Source organism: Equus asinus, chromosome 9 (assembly GCF_041296235.1).
Source record: "Equus asinus isolate D_3611 breed Donkey chromosome 9, EquAss-T2T_v2, whole genome shotgun sequence".
NCBI classification, from domain to species: Eukaryota; Metazoa; Chordata; class Mammalia; order Perissodactyla; family Equidae; genus Equus; species Equus asinus.
The window spans coordinates 92,221,463-92,243,070 of record NC_091798.1 but is presented as its reverse complement, the minus strand read 5'-3'; the positions used below and the strand labels follow the sequence as shown (position 1 = coordinate 92,243,070).

Sequence of the window (21,608 nt, the reverse complement as noted above, 5' to 3'; positions counted from 1 at the left end):
GAGGAGGAGGAGGGAGGAGGAGGAGGAGGAGGGGGGGAGGGGGGGAGGGGGGAGGGGGGAGGGGGGAGGGGGGAGGGGGGAGGGAATAGGAGGGGGGAGGGGAAGGGAGAGCAGAGAGGAAGGGAGGGGAGGGGAAGGGAGAGGGGAGGGGAGGGGAGGGGGAGGGAGGGGAAGGAGGGGAGAGGAAGGAGGGGAGGGGAAGGAGGGGAGGGGAAGGAGGAGGGGGGACGACGAAGAGAGGAAGAGGGAGGAGGAGAAGAGGAAGAAGAAGATTGCCAACAGTTGTTAGTTCAGGTGCCAATCTTTAAAAAAAAAAGAATGACTCAGTCATTAAACTAAAATAAGAATGAATTTAACAATGAATTAGGTTCTAACAGAATAGGTGGGCTCAAGACACTAAGTTTACCAACAAATAATGTATCTTAATGAATGGTTACAGTAAAGTCACAAATCCTGAAGCCCAGATTTCTTCATATATGAATACTATCAACTTCATAAGGGTGTCATGTGAGCAAATTCAACGTTGACATTTATTCTTTGTCTTTAGAGATGAAGTGATAAATAGTCCATATTTAAGAAAAGCAAAGGACACCAATTTAACAGAGAAGATTACTATTACATTTTTAAAATTTAACTCAAGTATATACTGCATTTGCAAACTTCATTCTGAGAAGTTCACCAAATTCAGTTATATTTTGCAATTTCCTTGAAATATCTAACAGTGCACCCATGAACCCACAGAGCAAGGAACAGACAAAGTTGAAGGAGTTCAGGAATACAAATGCTTGTGCTTCTCCCTACCACCCATTTCACTGTATTTAAGTTTAAGGATCACTCAAATTCTGCTGCCTCATTCATCTTTCTACCTTCTCTACTACTACTTAGCCCAGTGACTACTTCCACTGGGTCTCTTCCTAATCTCTCCTTTCAAAGTATTCAAATTGTCTCACTTTCCTACCCATTTCTTTGACTATGGACCACAATGAAAGTTCTGTATGCAAATACAGATGTAACAAAAAAATCTACAAAGAACTAACACACTGTGTTTTCCTGAGCAGATGCAAAGTCAATGTTTATTAAATTTTTTTCTTTTCCCCAAATTAGCCATGTACTATGACCACAGTCCATAATTCAAGACAGGATAACTATATTAACTCTACAGAAACTAGCATGGTACTCTAGGTATACTACTACTTGGTAAACAATAAAGAAAAAATTTCATTCTTCCCCATGTTCACATCAACATATTTTCAAAAAGTCAAGCATTGTAACTAATAAGCATTTGGCAATATGTAAAAGAAGGAAGGAGAGAAGAACCAAGAAATGATACTTTAAGATTGTAAGCTGGGGCTGGCCCTGTGGTGTAGTAGCTAACTAAGTTTGTGCACTCTGCTTTGGCGGCTTAGGGTTCACAGGTTCAGATCCCTGGCATGGACCTACACACCGCTCATCAAACCATGCTGTGGCGGCATCCCACATACAAAATAGAGGAAGACTGGCACAGATCTTAGCTCAGGGCCACTCTTCCTCACCCCAAAAATAAATAAATAAATAAATGAATAAATTTTAAGAAAAGATTATCAAGTACATTTCTAGCCACTACTCTGTCTTCTAACATGAATAATCATTTATCTCAAGAGAAATAAAACCCAAAAACACTGAACTAGATACAATTTCAAAATACACTATAAGGTACTACATACCAGACAAAATAAATACTAAGCCTTTACGTTCAAAATATTTCCTTAAAATTGTCCCTAAGAATGGAGACTAGTAGTTTCATTCTTAACACTTTCAAACAATTTCTCTCTAAGTCTTTCAACTAAGTTTTTGTTTTCAAATTTTGAATATACAAGAGGGGCAGAACGTATGAAAAATGACGGAAAAATACTGTAAGATTTTCTTTATATGTGTAGCATAAACATATGTGAGTCAGATTTAGATATCAACACAGATCCAAAGTACACCTTTTACTTTTATAAGCAATATCAATTCTATCATAACGTGAATTCTCTTTGAATGTACAGTAAAATCTGTGATTGTTTTAATATATCCATTTTTAGATTTTAACTACAATGGCTCCCTTAACTGAGTTGCCTTAGCCAACACCTTTTTTGGCCTTCTATTAATTATGCCATGGCATGCTGACCACTCGCAACTAGTATGCTATTTTTACTGTATTCAGGCACTAGTGAAGTTATATGTTTAATAAGTCAGTTGGCTGTTCCCGACCTGGTTGTGCCAGTTTACTTGCTGTAGTCCTTACATAACTTAATTAAATATTGTGTAAGTCTATGGAATACAAGTGCAAGAAGAGGGTTGTTTCTTTGTAAACTAAGTTGAACGACTCAACAGAAGATGAGTCACTCTTGGAAAGGTATTGAATTAGATAAAGGTGAGACATTTGTAAAATATTAGGGAAAACTATTAAAAGCCAGAAAGTAACCTATATTTAGGGTTTTTCAAAAGCATCCTTAAGCTTTTATTCCACTTCAGAGAAATCAAAACTGGAAATTGCAAATCATGCTTCACGGATATAGTTTACAAAAGAACAACTTCTTTCAACTCCACCTTCAGAGATGGTGTTAGCTCTACATCAAAAAGTTGGCAAATGAACATAGATTTCTACATTTTAATTCAAAATTTTAAAATGTTAAGATGTGTATGTTTTTAATTTTCCTGCTTTTTATTCAATAACCTATAAGTAACTGTCCCAATCTCATGACATACGAAGCCTTCTTTTTTTTTCTGAAGCCCCTGTTTAAGGACTTGCTATACCAACTACAGAAATACTACATGTCTATATAAAATAACAGTATGTAGTAATAAACACTTTTAAAATAACTTTATGGAAAAACATATTAGACTGTATGCTCCACAAGGACAAGGGTCCCTTATCTGTTTTGTTCACTGACGTATCCGAAGCACCTAGAATCGTTCCTGGTATATAGCTGATGCTCAATAAACACCTGTTGAATGAAGGAGAACAGGAACTTACCGTGATGACAGCCTTGTGAATACAGATCACTCCTCTGCAGCCATATTCTGCCTCATCTTCAGATTTGTAGTAACTTAGAGTATTATTTTTCAAAACTACCCAACGATCCTGCCACCCACGAATGTAGTTTGTCCACTGGGGGTGAGAGGGGAAGGAGGGCAGAGAAAAATGAAAAATAAAAAGTCAGTATTTCAGAAATCCAAACTTTCTGAAACAGCAATCAATCTAATTTTAGAACCAAAATGTGAAAAGTTCTAGCTTAATTATAAACAGTAAAAATGATTATAAAAAATGAAAAGTTGAGATTTTCTGGATTACACAATGATTTTAAGCAATTTGTACAAAATTAAAAATAAAATAGATAAATAAAATATAACATTTTCTTCTAATATTTGAGGAACACAAGTGAAGCAGATTTCAGTTAAAAATTCTGCTTCGTTCTTTGTGTCCTCACCACGTTCACGACACTTAAATTGTTTTGGTCCCTGCCATTATTAACACTGTAATAGAAAAGTGGTTATACAGCCTCTCATTCTCCTACATCAAGTACTGCATGGAGCCTTCTAAATCAAGAGAAGTATGAAGCCAATCATGGCTAAAACTCTACTTTTGTTGTAAGTTATTCTTACATGAAAATTTACAATACTTATAACTATATCAAACTAAAAGTACTAGATCATTAATCTTTAGTAAGTCCACATCAACTTTATTTTTTCCTCTACAGAACTCAGCATTACATATTTAAAATAGTTAATTCATTTTCCAAGTTTCTCTGAAGATCTAGGTTTCAAATCCAAGAGTAATAAAATAATACTAATATAAAACTGGTTTTCAGAAACATACTTGGATTAGCTGTTTGCAGCGCATACAAATTGTTTCCATGTCGCTCTGCTAAAGTCTTGCTGCACACTGAAGATCACAGTCAATAAACTTGCAAAGGCAGAGAAGGGTAACCTTTATGGGAATTCTTGATTTTGCATACTTTTAATGCTCTGGGAGTTTTAAGTATGGATAGACAATTCCAAAAACTGTCTGCCAAAAACTAACTCAAAATGCACTGTTAGAAATATACTGCACTGGCTCAGGCTTTTTAGGCACCGAGAAATCTTTACTTTCCTATTCCCTAATTCAGCATGTTTGAGATGGTTCAGCTCTTAAGTCTTCTAAGCCCCATCATTACAACCCCTCCCTGAGAGTTCAGCCATGCTGGCAATTTAACTCCTTCTTCCCTAAGGGCTCTCTAATCACCATCTCCTTATTTCTAACTCTCTATGACTTACCACCATTTAGACACCAACTTGAAATAATGATGGTGACATACAAAACTGAATTCACCTCCTCCCTATGTTGCTATTTCTTTGGCTATACCGCTACTTCTGCGCTCATTGAGATTCAAACCTGGCTACAGTTCCTGTACTGTATGGACAGAGTAGTAGATACAACATCAGAGAGACTCAGCTACTTTACTAGTTGTGTGAAGAGTTTTGACAAGTAATTTAACTTTTGTGAATTTCAGTTTCTTTGTTATTTCAATGGCTGAATAAAATCATGAATACACCTACTATATTCATAGGAGATACTCAATACCTGACAGCTCCTTATCAATCTTTATAGCCTTCATTATCAACGCCTATTCATCTTTTCTTCACATTAAACTCTTAAATTTGGCACCTCCTCTCAATTTTCAATTAATCCAATCAAATTATCAGGTTCCTGGATTCCTGAGGTTTAATAACCTTACCTCTGGTATCTTCTGCTTTTTATTTCATGACTTACCTAGTCTTATTTACTTATTAGGCATATTTGCTTTCTCACGTATTCATCTCATTGAGCCTCCAGCTCCAAAACTTACATGGACAAGTCCCTACTGCCTATAATACAAATTGTTTAGATTGGCAGACCTTAATCCTACCTTGCTTCCAATTATTGCCTCTCAGAAACCTAGTAACTGCATGACTGTGGTCAAATTACTTATCCTCTCTGTTTGTTTCTTTATCAAACTCTGCCTCTCAGAGTTGTTAAGATTAAACAAGAATAGATTTAGAACACTGCCAGGCACACAGTATTTTCTCAGTTGGAGGCAGAGTTATGCAGAGCTAATAAAGCTTAATCTTCAGCACAGCTCACTAGAAGAGGCCCCTTCCAAAGTGACAGAAGGAGCCTGAGCAATTTTGTGTCCCTAATTTTATATTATTTTCTTACAGACGACTCAATAAATTACTTAAGTTTCAGGATCCTTTACTCAGTAAATGTTAGCTCCTATTACTACACCTAGAAGACAGATTTTTGCATTTCTCTACCCTGGTAATGTTCCCTCACTCTTCCCCATTTAACTAATAGAGACAAAGCAATATGTTAGACACTGCAGAAGAATGAAAGATTCCTACTCCCAATAGTCCAGTAAGCATAAATTCAAGAGGAAAAAAAATACGTTTAGAGTAAGAGACAGAAGCAAGTTACAAATAAAATGCTATGGGAATTGAAGGGAAGGAGATGTGGAACAGTTGGCAAAGTGAAAAAAGGCTTCATGGAAAGAACAGTATTTGAGATGGACTCTAAAGACGGATAAATTTCAGCCAACAGCCAACAGTTAGGCTTGTGGAGAAAGAGAAGATAAGGTAAACCTTGAAGGATGGAGGGATTCAGAAGAAGCTGGATGAGATTTATTTGATCCAGGTTTGGTTGCTCTCCAGTCCTAGGAAGGCGTGAATCTTTTCTTATCCATGATCCATCCTGATATTTGTTATAACTACCTAGAATTACTGCCTACCCAGTACTTTTGAAACCTACGTGCTTAAGAAGCGATTCCACAGAAAATATGTTTCAGAGGGAATTCCATGTATTTTAGATTACCATATGGAAAAAAACCTTCGGACTGGTATATTTCTAACAGAAGTTTACTCCCTCCTACTGTTTCAAATTCGTTCCATTTGGGCGTGGGGAGAAACAAAACAAATTAGTACTGGGACTTATCTACTTTACTCAATAGAAGGAAAAGAACAAATGCGGAATTCTAACTCTTGTTTAAATTACCAGGTGAATACAAAGGGCTCAAAATATATATGTACTTTAAATTTAAAAACATGTATTCAATATAAAATACTTTTGATTAAAAAGCTTCCAGGAAACATTATATATAACCATGAATTGTTAAATTTCAGGGAAATTTCCTTCATCACCATTAACAAGAATAATACCAAAACCTAAATTCTTGTTGCTTCTACATATGCAGCAACATTGAAGTTATTTACCTACCACAGAAGTGGCCAAACACTGTATTTCTATGCATTTAAATATCAAGGAGATAGTCTTCCATTTTTTGTCATACAGTATACCTACTACACTGCTCTGTATAGTGAATATTCAGAGCACTGGTGACTCTTTCCACCAGTCACTCCAATTCTCCCCGCAAAAAGTGATGGTCAACAGGTCAAAAGTACAGCTTGTTTTGTAAAATACTAAACACCTCCACAATACTAATTTGGAAGTCTGCTTCTCATTTATTGAGAAAAACTACCAGAATCACTGAGAAGCAAAGAACTCATTTCAAAACACGTCCATCTGAAAATGTATATACCTATATTACACAATGTGTTCAATACAGATTCCTAAATTACAAGATACATTTAATCTAAAGAAACCCAGGGACTTCACTTTATTAAAAACCTTTCACTGAAATTCCAATTATGATCACAATACCAACACACAATTTTTCTGCTATGCCAATAAAAGTTAACACTTGCAAGCCTTAGTTCTGACATCTCACGCCTTTCTCACCAGCCTTCCAAAGACAATATAAAAGCCTAATAAGAAACAATTTCACAAACGATGTCCAAATGCTCAGCCAACGCATGTATACTGGAAGTAGGGTGATTTCTTAATAGCCAGAGGCTGCACATGACTTAGTATCTTATGACGGACCAGCTTGTTGAGGGACTGGCCGCACCTCCCCCTCTCCCAGTTAACTGCTAGCTCCAGCCTTTTCTAAAAGTTTAACAGGAAGGGAGAAGGAAGTAAAAAAGGCAATGTGAATCTTCTCATAGCAAAAACTCAAAACAAAACCCCAAACCAAAAATGCCCCAAACCATGTACTATCAAAAAAAGATCCCCCACCTTCTCTCTTAAAAAAGGCCTCATCTATTTTAACTAACCAGCCTTCAAGTCCTACAACTATCTGCTTTGCTAAAATTTTGAAAAACGGGTTTTCAAAAAATACAGGAAAAGTAAGACGTCTTTTCCTTACTCTGGCCCTCTGACTGCAAGAATATTTTATTATTAAATAATTCTCTTCTTCCCGGACTAAAGGTCGGTCTCCTTCTGACGTGTTCCAAGTTACTATGAGCATTTCTTGTACCTATCACGTGCCGATTCAAAAGTTCTTTTCTGACCTGGGGTAAAGGGTGAGGGGAAAAGTACAAACGTCCTCCTCACTGAGATGTCACCACTTCTGACCTGGCGTAGTTCACCACCTCACATTTCAACACCAAGCCGAGTTGCTCCGGCTTCTGTCTCAACAGCCGCGGCCGCAGAGCGCTCAACCCTACTCTCCCTCGGCATCTCCCGACCACCCTCGTTGGAGGTCCGACTGGCATCACTCCCATATCCAGCCGTTCGGACACCGCTGTCGCCCATCCCGGATTCCTATACCCGGGACAGCTGCCGCCCTGGGTGCGCATCTCGTTCCCACACTGGATCCGGGGTTGGGACACGTCTTCCCAGGCTGTCGGCCGCCGAGCCCAGGGCAGGCGAGGAGGACGGCCCCCTCGCCACCCCCACGCCACCCCTGGCCCGGGCACTGCCGCGGCAGCCCTCAGCTCCGCACTCGGCACATTCCGCGGCCCCCGCCCGGACGGCCCGCGCTCCCGCCCGGCCCCACCCCACGCCCTCCGCGGCTCGCCGCGCGGCAGGTGAGTCCGGGCGGGCGGCCCCCGGCCCCGCGGGGCGCTCACCTTACTGAGGACCCCGCAGCGTTCCACCGGCAGCCTGCACTCCGTCTCCGGCTCCTCCTCCGAGCCCGAGGAGTTCCAGCTCTGGTTATCCGACATGGAGGCGCGACAGCCGAGCAGGAGCCCGGCCCCCGCTCCCTGCGCTGCGCCGGAGGAGGCGCCCCGTGCCCGGGGTGAAGGGTCGGGGGATGGCGAAGGCGAGAGGGCCCGCTCCGGCGCGGGGGGGAGCTGGAGGAGGGACGAAGTCCACCCGCCGCGCCTGACACCGAGCGGACCGGGGAAGGAGGACGAGCGGCGAGGGAAGCCTGTCCTTCCAGCCGCCAGCCGCCGCCGTGACCCCGCGCTGCGCCGGCGCCGCCGCCCGAACTCAGCCCGGTCGATGCCAACCTCGACCAGAAGCAGAAGGGAGGAAGAGCGAGGAGGAAATGCAGCCGCAGACCCGAGTCCACTCAGACCTCCGCTACGCCGCCATCTTCCTGCCTGGCCCACTATTTACCCTCCCCTCCCCTCTCGCCCTGCGCCCGCCCCGTCTGACGTCCCCGCCCGACGTCTGACGCGGCACGCCGAGGCTCGGGGTGTCCTCCCGCGCCTACCTCCGGCCCTCCCGGGTGACGCCGGCGAGACGAGGGGGAGGGGCGGAGCGAGGAGGAGGGACGGGGGTTGCCGCCGCGCTGCATTCTGGGGAGGACGTTGCTCCGTCAGCCGCGCGGCCTCTTGGGAGTTGTAGTCGCGATTCTGAGGCTACGGGTGAGTGCTCCGCGCTTCGAAGGCTTGTCGCCTTGGGGACGGTCAAGCGGTGGGTGGGCTTCCTGTGAGAGCTGCGTGACCCGTCCCCTCGGCCGCGCTTCTGTCTCTGCCTAGCGTGTTTGTGGCGAGCACGCCGGGCTTGCAGGCCCGGACGTGGTAACTCTCCGCTGAGGATGGCGGGCCTGCCTCCATGGCGGCTTCCCGAAAGCCCGGGAGCATCTTGCAGCTCGCGCGGGCGTGGTGCGCTGGGCGCGTCCGCCTCCGCCACGGGCCGGGGGTTTGCCACCTGTCTGGGTGCTTTCTGCCAGACCTCCTCTGGCAATTTCGAAGGGCTTCCACCTCGCTCTTTACAAGTTAGACTTCACACTTGACGGTTCCCGCTCTTGGAACGAAGCGGTTTCAGTCGCTTCGCGCCAGAGCAAGCCCTTCGCGTTGTTAGATTTCTAGTTTTTATTGTGTGGAAAATAATTTTGAAGATGTCTGAGAATAAATGACGTTTGAAGAGCTTTTAAAGCAAAACAAGGATGTGAGATGATCGCCTGGAGTTTTCTCTTGGTCGTGAATGAGTCTCTTCCTGAGACCCAGGTTAACCATCTCTACCGACCTCCCTGTCTCTGGAAGACGGGAAGGGTTGGGCGAGAAGCTTGTCTGTGGCGGGGGGACCGGAGTGCAGTAGTCGTGTTGAATAATAAGGGCTTAGGCCGCAGGGGGCTGGCTTTAAGACCAGAATTAGTGGAAGGACCCATAAAAGATCTAACAGATCTTGTCTAGTGTTTTTGCCTACATTTAAGGATAACTTTAATTGTGAGATCTTTAACTGTGTAGCTTCAGTTCTGTTCTGTCGTTTGCTGCTTTTACATCTTGCTAAGTTCCTAATAATTACCAACACTAAAATTCCTTATGAAACCTTGGAAAGAATACCTGCTTACTGCAGGGACAGGAGGATAGGAGTGAAATCACGAGCCTTGGGGAAAAGGCACAGTGGCCAGAAAGAGCTCTGGTAGCGATAGAGGCCAACTTAACCGGGGTCTTTCCTAAAAAAAACAGAAAGACGGGAAGTGTCCCTGCGAAGTGTATGTTTCAGTCCTCTAGATGGGCACTTATAGATGCTGAATCTATGTAAATAGGTTACAAATCATTTTTCCATTGTGAAATCTAGTGATAATAATTGAAAGCCATTCTGATGAATAAAACCTTGAGATAAAGCTTTTGAAAATACTCTTTATCAACCTGTTAATTAAAACAGTCCCCAGGTTATCATTCAAAAGAGAAAAAAGAAAAAAACCCGCTTCGCACATTTTTTCCCTCTTTATTCAATGACTAAGTTATACCTTTGGAATGTTAAATACTGTAGCAATTAAGTTTTGCTTTGCCTTCCGATTGCCTAAATATAGTTAGACTTCCTATTTCTGATTGTTTTAAGCTCTAGGTTTTAAAATGTCGTTAGTCTCAATAAATGATTGTGAATTGTTGAGAAATCCAGTTCATAGTGCAATTTAGAATCATGGGAGCATAGCATATGTTTATTTTTAACTTGAGCTTTCTGTTGTATGCATTTCCAAGTTGTGTGTGGTTGTAACCGCCAGCACTTAGAGCACTAAGCTGCCCACTTAGTAGGAAATTGTTTCGTTGTATTTAGCCTTAATATGAGAGAAATTGCCCTTTTTAAAAAAGGTTTTCTCCACATTGTTCCTCTATAGTTACAGGATTATTTAAGAAATTTTTTTAAGTACAGAAGGATTTTTGTATACTGATTACCACATTCCAGGTTGGGATTCTCTTCATTTCTGTTGATGGGAAGGAGCTGTGATACAAGAATAAAATATGTGAGCTTTCTCTCTATTCTCTGATGAGAGTAATAGCTTCTGAGATTCCTCTCTTACTAAGAGCCTTCCCCAACCCTCTTATAAGTGTTCTATATTTTCTCTTTTAGTAATTTTTTTTTTTACTTTTAGAACTTGAGCCCACCTGGATTTTTTTTTTTTTTTTGCATGCAATGAGGTAGGAATTTGATTGTTTTTTAAGGACCCAGCCACTTGGCCCAACAATTCATTGAATAGTCTATTCTTACCGTTATATCTGTGTGCTCTGCAAAGTCTCCATATACCTAGGTCTGTTTCAAGGCTCCATTCTTTTTCATTGATCTGTTTGCCTGCCTATGCTAATACCAGACTGATTTAATTACTTAACTATACTATTTTCATATGTATAATAGCAAAATTGTGATATTCTTTTTCATTTGGATATTTTTGTGTGTCTTCTCTTCCAGATGAATTTTAGAATAGCTTGTCAAATTGCATGGAAAATTCTATGGGGATTTGGATTGAAAATGCTCTTAATTGTTGAAGAAAATGACGTCTTTACCATATTAAGTCTTAGTCGTGGTCGGGCACTTGACATTCCTGATCTGACTTTTTCCTTACCAACTATATAAGATGGGCCTCATTTTAAGGATGATGAAACAGTAGCTACTAAGTTAGTAGAGTTAGGATTTGAACACAGATCTATCTGATTTCAAAGATCATACCCTTTTCTTTGCTTCAGAATGCTTCTCAAAGTGGGAAGAATTGTGTAAATAAATAATATATCCTGTAGATAAGTATATCAGAGCAACTGTGCTCTTAATACAGCTAATGATTTTGAAAATCTTTCACTTATCCAGCCCTTACATCTGTGCTGTCTTATTCAACACCAGTGTAGAATTTATTTCTGTTTTATTTCTATTTCTGATCTTTCGCGTGAAGAAACTGAACCACAGAGAAGTTAAATAACTTTCCAAAGGTCAGACAGCTAGTAAAAATCATAGTTGCAGTTTGAGCCCAAGTATCCTGTGTCCAGTCTTCATTCTCGTCCCACTAGAGTTCTTCAATTCCTGTTTTCCCATTTTCCGCCTCATCTCGTTCTCCCAGCTTTGATCTCCGCTAAACACCAATCCCAAAGCCTTCATCCCTGCCCTCCACTCGCACTGCCAAAACACAGAAGCCGGAAAACTCGGAGGTGTTGGAACTGAAAATCTTTGCAGTTTTACTGATTGACGGGTAGAGGAATGAGGGAGAGTATTTGTTCTCGATGCTAGAACTATAGCAGGAGGATGTCCCAAGTTGAAACTGAAAAGTTGTCTAATTTTTAAAATTGATGCTATAAAGAGCGTTTATCAGGCAGCTCAGGCTGCCGTAACAAAATACCGCAGACGGACTGGCTCTGGTCCCTTTTCCTCTTCTTGTAAGAACACCAATCCTATTGGATTAGGGCCCCACGCTCACGACCTTAGTTACCTCTTTATAGGCCCTGTCTCGAAGTACGGTCACATTAAAAGTTAGGACTTCAAATGTGAATTTTGGAGGGACACGGTTTAGTCCATAATAGAGCTTATGGGTTCTATATTCCCACAGTATGTATTATGTTAAAGATGCATTTGGAGTTAAATAGTTCTTTTTAGCTAACCTAGGAATATAATTGTTCTTTGTAATGCTGTTCCAGACTGAAACATAACCAGTTAAAATTGGGGATTTACATAAGAAATGTGATTTTGCAAATTTAGAAATAGAGATATTCATCTTTGAAATAGAGGTAATGATCTATGAATAGCAGCAATCTAAAAACTACAGGACAAATGAACAAAATACGTGTGAATAATACAGCTGATTTTTTTTGCCCTATTTTAATGTCTTGAATAATCTCTGTGGTAAAATTGTGGACCACTTGAATTTTCTTCTTTGTACCATTTTGTATGAAAAAAATATATATAGGTGTGAGTATATGTGTTCATGTGTATTTATAAATGTGTCACTTTTGTGGTAGAAGAAAAGGTAATTATAAGTGATATAACTTAGTTAAGGATTAGTTAATCTCTTCACCTTCAGTCTTCTAAATTAATTTTCAACTTCGAGCTGTTTATATCCTTCTTTTTCCATATTTTCTTCTTCATCATCAAGAGAATTGATGATTGCAACATTTAAGAATACCCCATCAGTGTCTTCAGAGTTTTTTTCCCCAAGCTGCTGATACCTGTTCTTCATGTTTTGATGCATAGATATTGACAATTATGTCACAACTGCTGTCTCACAAGGATTATGTGAGGCATCCCGATTTTAGAAATGTCAAAATGTGTCCTCGAAGCAATGAATTACGGTACTTGCTTTTCTTTTTTATGCATGTCCCCTCATTTTTTTCCTGAGAGCACTATTTATGATTTTCAGAATATAAAGAGAGAGAGAGAAAGGGTATTTATACCAGTGTACATATTGCATTTTTACTTTAACAGTATTTTGTGAACATCTGTTTCATGGCATCCTGTTTAATGACTGCATAGAATTCCTCTTTTGATGGGCAATCAAAATTTTTCACTTTTTCTGTTACAAAAATGCTGTAAGAAACATCAGTTTAACTTTGTTTTTGTTTATTTGTCCAGCTCTTTTCCAGGGGCAAATTTCCAATGGTGGACTGCTAAAATAGAGAATATGTACATTTTACAATGTGATAATATCAAATTGTTCTCCAAAAAAGTTGCATTAGTTCACACTCCCCAGTAGTGTGTCTGAGTCCTCCCTCCCCACTTGAAGACAAAGGATGGTGATCTGAGAATACCACTGGAAGGGGATTGTGGCTGGAGGTTACAATTTGAGAATAAACCACATTGGGAATAGTAATCAGTTTATTATGGTTGACCAGTTGGACACTTTACTATTATTGGTCTTATCAAGGTTCTTTTGGCTGAAAGGGGCAGAAATACATTCCGGGTACCTAAAAATAAGAGAATATTATTGCAGAGATCTCCCTCAGCTGGGCCTTGTCCATGTTGGAAGCTTGGAAAATGAGAACTTGATGTTTTTTTTTCTGTCCATTTCTGGGGCCTCATGGTATCTTTCATCTCTCTGTTCTTGTGTTCTCAATCTCTGTTTCTCTGTCTCTTTCAACTCTCATCTTGCATATTGTCCAACTTGGTTTAACTACCTCTCAGTTTTGGGGCCCTATTAATGTCTCTTAGTTCGGATTCTTAAAAGAAACAAGAAGTTGGCCAGCCAATGCTCTAATCAGCTTTTCCCAAAAGTGTGCAATATAAGGCTGCCCCTTCTGTAGTTTGTGGGGAGTGAGAGGCTGGCTACAAACAATAGGCGTATCTAATACGTGTAATTTTCATTATAGTCTGTTTCTCACTGTGGGGGTGGTGGAGGAGGCATTCTGAGGAAAACAAATCGTTTAACATATATGAAAATCCCTTTGTCAATCAGTGAGATTGTGCCCTTTTCAAGGGCATAGCACACACTAGCAACTGATAAATGTTTAAATGGATGTATTAGATTGCATATATTATTTTTTTCCACTAGAATGTGAGCTCCTTGGGGGCAAGAATTTTTAATCTTTTTCACTCATTTTTTTAATAACTTTTTCCTATCCTTAGTCCCTAGCATAGTGCTTAGCACACAGAAGGCATTCAATATAATTAATTATACTTCATCTTTCAGTTAATAATTTAATTCAACAAGCATACAGTATACAAGATATATGCTGACTACTGTGGGTGATTTTAAGATAGTAAAAGGTAAAAAAAAGGTGGGGAGGGGCAGTGGGGGCTCTGCCTTCAAGGAGGTTGTAACAGAAAACAAGGTAAGAAAGGGTCACATGTAACTTATGTAATAGCTGAACTAGTGGTTTTTGAATTGAAAGAAGGTAACCTTTCCTCCTGCCAGCTGACAGTGATAACCTGGGGTCTCTAATCCTGTTGTCTAATCCTGCTGCTACTGGATCTCTGTAGGCCACTTCTCCCAGGTCTTTCTAGTTAAAACAATGGCTATTTGGAATTTTAAAGAAAAAAGGATTGTCCTTGTTTGCTGATCTCTTTCCACCAAGTTATCATGTAAACTGTTTAATGATTGTTGTCACATTAAAAATATTATAAATTGATAGATTTCTCTTTTTATGACTTGTTAGTCTGTGTGTGACATTCAGCATATCCCCTAAATGAAGTTCAGACGTTTAAAAGGTGAAATTAAAAAGATTTCTGCAAGTCTCTGCCTTTTCCAATTTAGCTTATACTGCTTGCCCCTCTGAATGCATTTTCTTTTCCTGTTTTGACTACTAATTGATCATATTAGTCTCTCCCCTTGTTCCTGTCAGGCCTGTTAGAGAATCATGTAGTTTCTGCCACTCTGGTGATTCACGCTGAGTTCAGAGTGAGCAAGCAGGCAGTCCCTGGGTGTGAATCCTAGCTGGCTTCGTCTTTCATAACCGTGACTTTGGATGTGTATTTAATAAACGGCACTATTAATGTAACCAGTCTCATTTTATTACGTGTATATCCCAGTTGTTGTGCCGTTAGATGCATTTGTAAACTGATATTTGTATATCAAAGTGGATATTCATTTATGTGAAATGTGGTGAATGTGACTGTGTCCATTGCTGACCATGTAAACACTAGTTTCAGAAATATAAGGGGCTGCAAGAAACTTACATGTATTTATCTTTTGTGACATTATACAGAATTACTGTAAAATATCTTTGCAAGTGTATTTGATGTGGATTAAGGCCACCCCAGCTAGAGAAGCCCAAGGTGACCTGGCCTACATGCCAAACTATATGACCCGGTGGATTTTTTTTATGGTATGAATTAGGGCTGCCCCAGGGAGAGAAGCCCAGGGCATCCTCACCTACATGCCAATATATATGGCCAGATTCATATCTAAAAGTTATATGACCGCACAATAACCAGACCCCATCTGCACTGAAATCATTTAATGACTTTTTACATCATCTTTTCTTTTTCCAGTAAAAATAAGTCACATACCCATGCCTTATAAAATTAGCCCTAACCCTCAACTCAGGGCAGCAGCAGGAGCTCTGACTGCCCATGGGTCCTGTCCCCATGCAGCAGCAGCAGGAGCTCTGACTGCCCATGGGTCCTGTCCCCATGTAGCAGCAGCAGCAGCTCTTCACTGCCCATGGTTCCTGTCCCCATGCCTACAGCTCTTCACTGCCCATGGGTCTTGTCCCCAAGCAGCAGAAGCTCTGACTGCCCATGGGTCCTGTCCCCATGATACTCCACACTATTCTCTAAATAAAAGAGCACCACTGCCAGACCTTAAGAGTCCAAGAAATCTTTCCTTGGCTCACCGACCCCGCATCATATTCACAAAAGTGGGTACACAAACATGTGTAAAGTGAATGTAGGAATATTGAGGGGGTTGCTCCCCTATGTGTCTTAATCTTTTGTGTTAATGCAAAAAACTGATTGTATTTTACTTGTCTATAATCAACATCTGGCGTGCATATCTTCCAAATTACTGATTTTCAGTTAGACTTAGATCTTAATAGGTATATTCATATCCAGTGTAAGCAATCCAGTGTACTAGTCTGTAAATGAACTTTAAAGGATCTATCAAATTTTTTAAATAGTAAAATACATTTTTCCAGTTGCTGAGAAAAATATTAAAAGCCAGTCATAAAATCTAGTTAAATAAAAGCAACCTTCTAATTAATCTGACTAATTTATGTGCATTCTTTTCACATGAATGGTCCCACAGCCAGATAGCTGCAGAATTTCGCTCTCCTTCCTGCATATGTTGGTACTATTTCCTTTCTCCTCATTCCTCCCCTTCTCCTGCATTGCTACTGTTTATTGTATATTACTATTGTCTGTTACTATTTTCCCTCTTCTGTTCCTCCTCTACCGTAGCAATCAGCAGCAGCAGTGACGGGAAAAGCAGAGGATGGAGTAGGTGAGAAAGAGTGAGAAGCTGGGAGAAAAATAAGCTATAATGGTACTTTCATAACATGCCTTCCATCCTGTTTTAATTGACTCGTAGGAGTAGAGAAGAGAAGCTTATGTTATGCCTGTTCTTAATTCTTTCTTCAGTCCTGTTTCCTGCCCAGTATCCCTAGGGCCCTTCATCTTCTTACCATTTTTCCAGGCACTGTGATTGCTCTTTGTATACAGGTCTCAAATCTAAGCTTGATGTCCCTTTCCTGTTTCCTAAGTTTGTGTCCCTTTCCTACCTCCCTGTCTCATTTTTATTTTCCTCCGAGGGGAATAATTATGATTCTAAATGGTTAGTAGTATTAAGTTGGGTTATCCGTTATGGAGATGGATATCTAAGTAGGCATTGCCAATATTTACCTTGCTTTTTCTTTGATCTGTTTCTAACCACCCACTCCATTTGGATTGAAAGACTCTTTTATTCTATTAACATCAATTATTATTATTGTATTATGCTCCTACTGCCAATCTTATTCTATTACTCTGAACCTTAAGGTGATGTTGCATGTATATCTTAGACTCCTTTGTGTGTTGAGTTTTACCATTTAACTCTCCAAGGACAAAGGTGTTTGGGGGGAGAGGTACTCATTGATACCTTAATGCGCTGCATACAGCTACTACTGAGGAATATGTCATATCCCGTAGAATGTTCCAGCATTCCACAAGAAGACAGTGATTTCAGAAACAGAATTTTAAAGAACATATAGGCTATCTTTTTGCCCTGTTCCCTGTTATACAGAGGAGAGCCAAGCCAGGCATGTTCCAAGCAGAAATATTCTTTGTTCTGTTGAATAAAATTGAAATTGTATTCTGTTATCTTGTATTTGCATCTGTTTGGTTTTGTGAGATAAAAGCTTGTCATGATAGTTGGTATTTCATAGGGTTCACTATAACAGTAAAAAATCCTTTAGTCGTGGGGCCGGCCCTGTGGCCGAGTGGTTTAAGTTCGTGCGCTCCGCTTGGGCGGCCCAGGGTTTCGCTGGTTCAGATCCTGGGCGCGAACACGGCACCACTCATTAAGCCATGTTGAGGCGGCATCCCACATACCACAACTAGAAGGAACTACAACTAAAATATACAACTATGTACTGGGGGGATTGGGGGAGAAAAAAGCAGGAAAAAAAAAGATTGGCAACAGTTGTTTGCTCAGGTGCCAATCTTTAATAAAAAAAAAATTCCTTTAGTGGAAAAAGTACCCAATAGACGTCTATAATAGATGAACAGTGTTAGTGTCCACTCTCTGCACGTATGCATTTTCTTTCCGTTTTTTCCCCTAAGCTTTTGAGTCTCTAACTTTTAACCTCTTTTCCTGTTACATTGAGAAATTCTTTTGTTACTATGTTAAAGTCATACTATATAAAGCAATGTGGTATTTTTAATTATTGATAGAATCCTCATGATAGTTATTGTGTAAAAGTTTTGCTTCCTATTTTTCTCCGCAGCCCTTTCATTGTTTCACTTTTAGTGTAATTTCAGATCCTCTTTTTAGTCCCGTAAGCTGAAAAACATTTTTATAGAATATATTTGTTGTTATGGTGATACAGAGTTTATGAGTATACAGTTTATCTTCATCCTCATTTAAGGTATTTATTAAGACCTACTGCATGATGATCCTGACTGGGTGCTATAAAAATGAGGTATATACCACATCTTCCATAGATTCATTGTTTTCTAGCATTTTACTATCTAGGAATGCAGACATTGATTTTTTTTTTAAAGATTTTATTTTTTTCCTTTTTCTCCCCAAAGCCCCCCAGTACGTAGTTGTATATTCTTCGTTGTGGGTCCTTCTAGTTGTGGCATGTGGGATGCCGCCTCAGCGTGGCTTGATGAGCAGTGCCATGTCCGCGCCCAGGATTCAAACCAATGAAACACTGGGCCACTTGCAGTGGAGCGTGCGAACCTAACCACTCGGCCACGGGGCCAGCCCCTTGATATGTTTTTAACAGTTACGTTATTATTAAAGAGCAAGTAAAGATTTAAAATTGCTTGTCACATAGTAAGTGTTCTGTAAATATTTATTGATGAATAGAGTAAGTTTAGTCATTGATGATTGAAGGGAAGCTGTAGGAATTGTGGTTAACAAGGCCTGGGAGAAAAATCACTAGCGTGGTTAAAATTAATGAGAGCTTAAAGAAGCAAAGTCCATCATAGGTTTTTCTAGGAAGAAGTATCATTCATTAAGGACTTACTAAATGTCAGGCTTTGTTTTAGGGTTATTACATTTAGTATTCACTCTTCACAAAAATTGTGCAAGGTAGACGTCCTTATTTTGCATATAAAGAAATGAAAGTTCAAAGAAGTTAAATAAGTTGCCCAAGGTCATAGCTAGTAACTAGTCTAGCCTAGACTTCTGAACCTCAGAGGCTTATAATATGTATTTTTAATACATATAAAATTAATTTTAGACTAAAAACACACTATTATCCTAAAATGATTAAACATTTGAGTATCTATTAGAGCCAGATTACATTCTAGGTATGTTGCCTAGTTTTTCTTTAGTTTGACCATTTCTTTAAAGAAAATTCATCCACATACATCCACATTCTTAAGCTGCAATAGCATATTATGTAGCCAGTTTATGACTTCTTTCTGTGACTGATAACTAAAGGAGTGTGTGCTAACAACTCTCTGTTCTGATTACCCACAAATAATTTAAGTGATCTCTGGAGCCTATTGCAATTATTTCTTTGCCTAATGTTGGTAAAGGAATTGTGTATTGATTAAACTCTTAGTATATCAGGAAAAATAGCCATTGGCATTTATCATCATTTTATTTTTTATATTTTTGAGTAATTTATGAATAATCTTGAGAAGTAACAATAAAGGAATAGTGAACAACTTTATTAGAAAATGTAAGAAAAATTGAAACTTTGCAAACTCAGATTTTTATTCCATGTTTTCTTGAAATGGGTAATGTCCTTTGAAAGGAACTAGCTACTCATCAACTTTTATACATGATTCTGGAACTATCCTGTAAATAAAGATTCCAGATTTCGTATGCATCTTTAATAGATTCTGGCTTATCATTACTTTTGGTTCTTTATCTTGCACTTCTATCGTCAAAATGCAAGAACATTGAAATCTTTGATATCTCATAATCTTGTTAAAGAGAAGACACCCATTTTCTTTCCTCCATAATTGCAAAACATTTTCATTTTTATATTTATAAACATCTGTTAAAATTATAAGTCCAATAAATTTTCATCTCTACATCATCAATTTTCTACCTCTCGCCTTTGAATATACATCTGCCTTAAGCATTTATTCGCTTACAAACCATATTAAGTGACCTTTAGTGCACAAACATCATAGTGGATGAAAGAACACTGTCATACATCCTGTTAGCAAAATGGGATGTTCCAAGTTCTCGTTGCGAAATACTCTGTGATGAAATCCTTCCTGTTGAATGACTGACTGGATGGGAATGCTGTATTTGCTTTTTATTCTTAAAAATGCTTTGTTCAACTCGTTGATTCTTGAGCTTGAGAAAATGTATCTATTTGAGTCATCTGAAAATTCATGGTCAAGATTTTGCTTCTAAGATCAGTTTCACCATCATTATTGTCTAGAATGCTATTAGTCTTTTTGAGTTCTTCTGATTTGTCTAGTAATTGTGAAACTCTTCTGTCAGTTTTCTTCTCTTTGCCAGTATGGGCAGAAAAGGAAATGTTCAGAAATCTCAACTATGTGTAATGAAAGCTACTAATCCCGCCCCCCCCCCCCGCCCCCGCCCTGGCAAAAAGGGTGTCTCTGTACTTCTCTTATACTTTCTTTCAAAGATAGGATACTATGGGCAACACAATAAGAAAACTGACAGATGATGTAATAGTGATGATTTATTTCACCATTAGATCATCTTTCTAGGTGATTCCATTCCATTTTTTTTTAGCATAAATGCTAAAAAGTAATTGATGAGTAATGATTAAATAATTCCTAGGATGATAAAATGGCAAAATACTCAAGATATAGGAAAAATAAGATCCCTAAGATACCGTAATGTATCTTCAGTTTATAAAAGGGATCACCATAATATATCTTCAATTTATAAAAGAATCACCATAATGTATCTTCAATTTTTAAAGAAGTCAAATAGATCCATACAGAAATTGCAAGATAGAGTGAATTTTATTCTGTTAAAAAATTGAGTAAATAATTTTTTGTTCTTTGGAAGAGTTCTTAGAAAGAATAAGATATAAAATATCAATGCTTACAGATAAAGTTGCTCAAAGAAGAAACTCAAAAACTGAAATTACGTGTAATAGATCCTTGTGATATTCCATGGGTTAATATAACTACATTCTTTAATTTTGTTCCGTAACCAAACCTAAACTAATTTGTATTTCCTTCTTCTGTCTCAGGTGAAAGGATTAACCATTGTAATCCATTCCAAAATAATAATAATTTGACCAAATAAGACACTCATCTTAAAAATCAAAGCACATCTTAATATACTACTAGTTCATTTATCTTTGCCCAATCCAGTGAAATTTTTGAGTTTTTAAAAAATAGATGTATAAAGTATAAAAAAATCATGTATAACGTGTATAATAAATATTTGCCCATTGGGACATCTCAATAGGCCATTTTTATAAGTTAGAAATATCTAAAATATTAACAAAATTTTTCAATTTTTTACATGAGAATGGTATGGCTATCAAGTAGATCTTACTGTAGCAAGCATTTCACAGTAGAACCATACTTTATAAATCACAGTCTGAGAGAATTATTAAAAACCAAAGTGAAGTCACGGGGATCAGTGACTGACATGTAGTGATATTTATGTTAGCCCTCAAGGAAACCTCTGAAAAGATGTGTGAAGTAAAGAAACACTGGTAAACTCCAGAGACAAAGGCCTTCTCCAAAAAGACCTTTGCTTCTTTCTGGGGATTATTGCTAGTTTTATGTAGAAGAAGAACATAAACTATTTTGTGATTAAGATTAGTATAGTACTTGATGTTGCTGATAGAAGTTAAACAGGTACATAATTCAAACAGATTTTGTAAGTCATCTTCTTGAAAAAAAGAGCTGGGAATTTTTGAAGCCTTGGAAAGCCTTTTTCTCTTCTTTTTTAGGGAGTGTTTTGGAAAAATAGAAAAAGTGAAATATATACGATATGAAGGTGGGAGGGGAAGAGGAAGGCAGCCTTGCTGCATGCCAGGGA

At 39.1% G+C, this 21,608-nt stretch overlaps 2 protein-coding genes across 4 annotated transcripts in view; one reads left to right on the top strand and one right to left on the bottom strand.

Moving 5' to 3' along the window:
* Positions 1-8,470, bottom strand: part of CERT1 (ceramide transporter 1) — a 115,570-nt gene extending 107,100 nt beyond the window's left edge. For both annotated transcript variants that reach the window (XM_044777991.2, XM_044777994.2), the window contains exons 1-2: positions 7,948-8,470; positions 2,999-3,133 (exon numbers count right to left, since the gene is read on the bottom strand). In XM_044777991.2, the coding sequence (XP_044633926.1) occupies positions 2,999-3,133; positions 7,948-8,043 (231 nt within the window). In that variant the 5' untranslated portion in view covers positions 8,044-8,470. The remainder of the gene's footprint in view (positions 1-2,998; positions 3,134-7,947) is intronic.
* Positions 8,471-8,503: 33 nt separating this feature from the next.
* The window catches only part of POLK (DNA polymerase kappa), a 65,098-nt gene continuing 51,993 nt past the window's right edge, over positions 8,504-21,608 (top strand). The window contains exon 1 of one of the 2 annotated variants that reach the window (XM_014830028.3): positions 8,504-8,691. The gene's annotated coding sequence lies outside the window, so the exon portion shown is untranslated. The remainder of the gene's footprint in view (positions 8,692-21,608) is intronic. The other variant, XM_070517928.1, reaches the window with a different exon arrangement.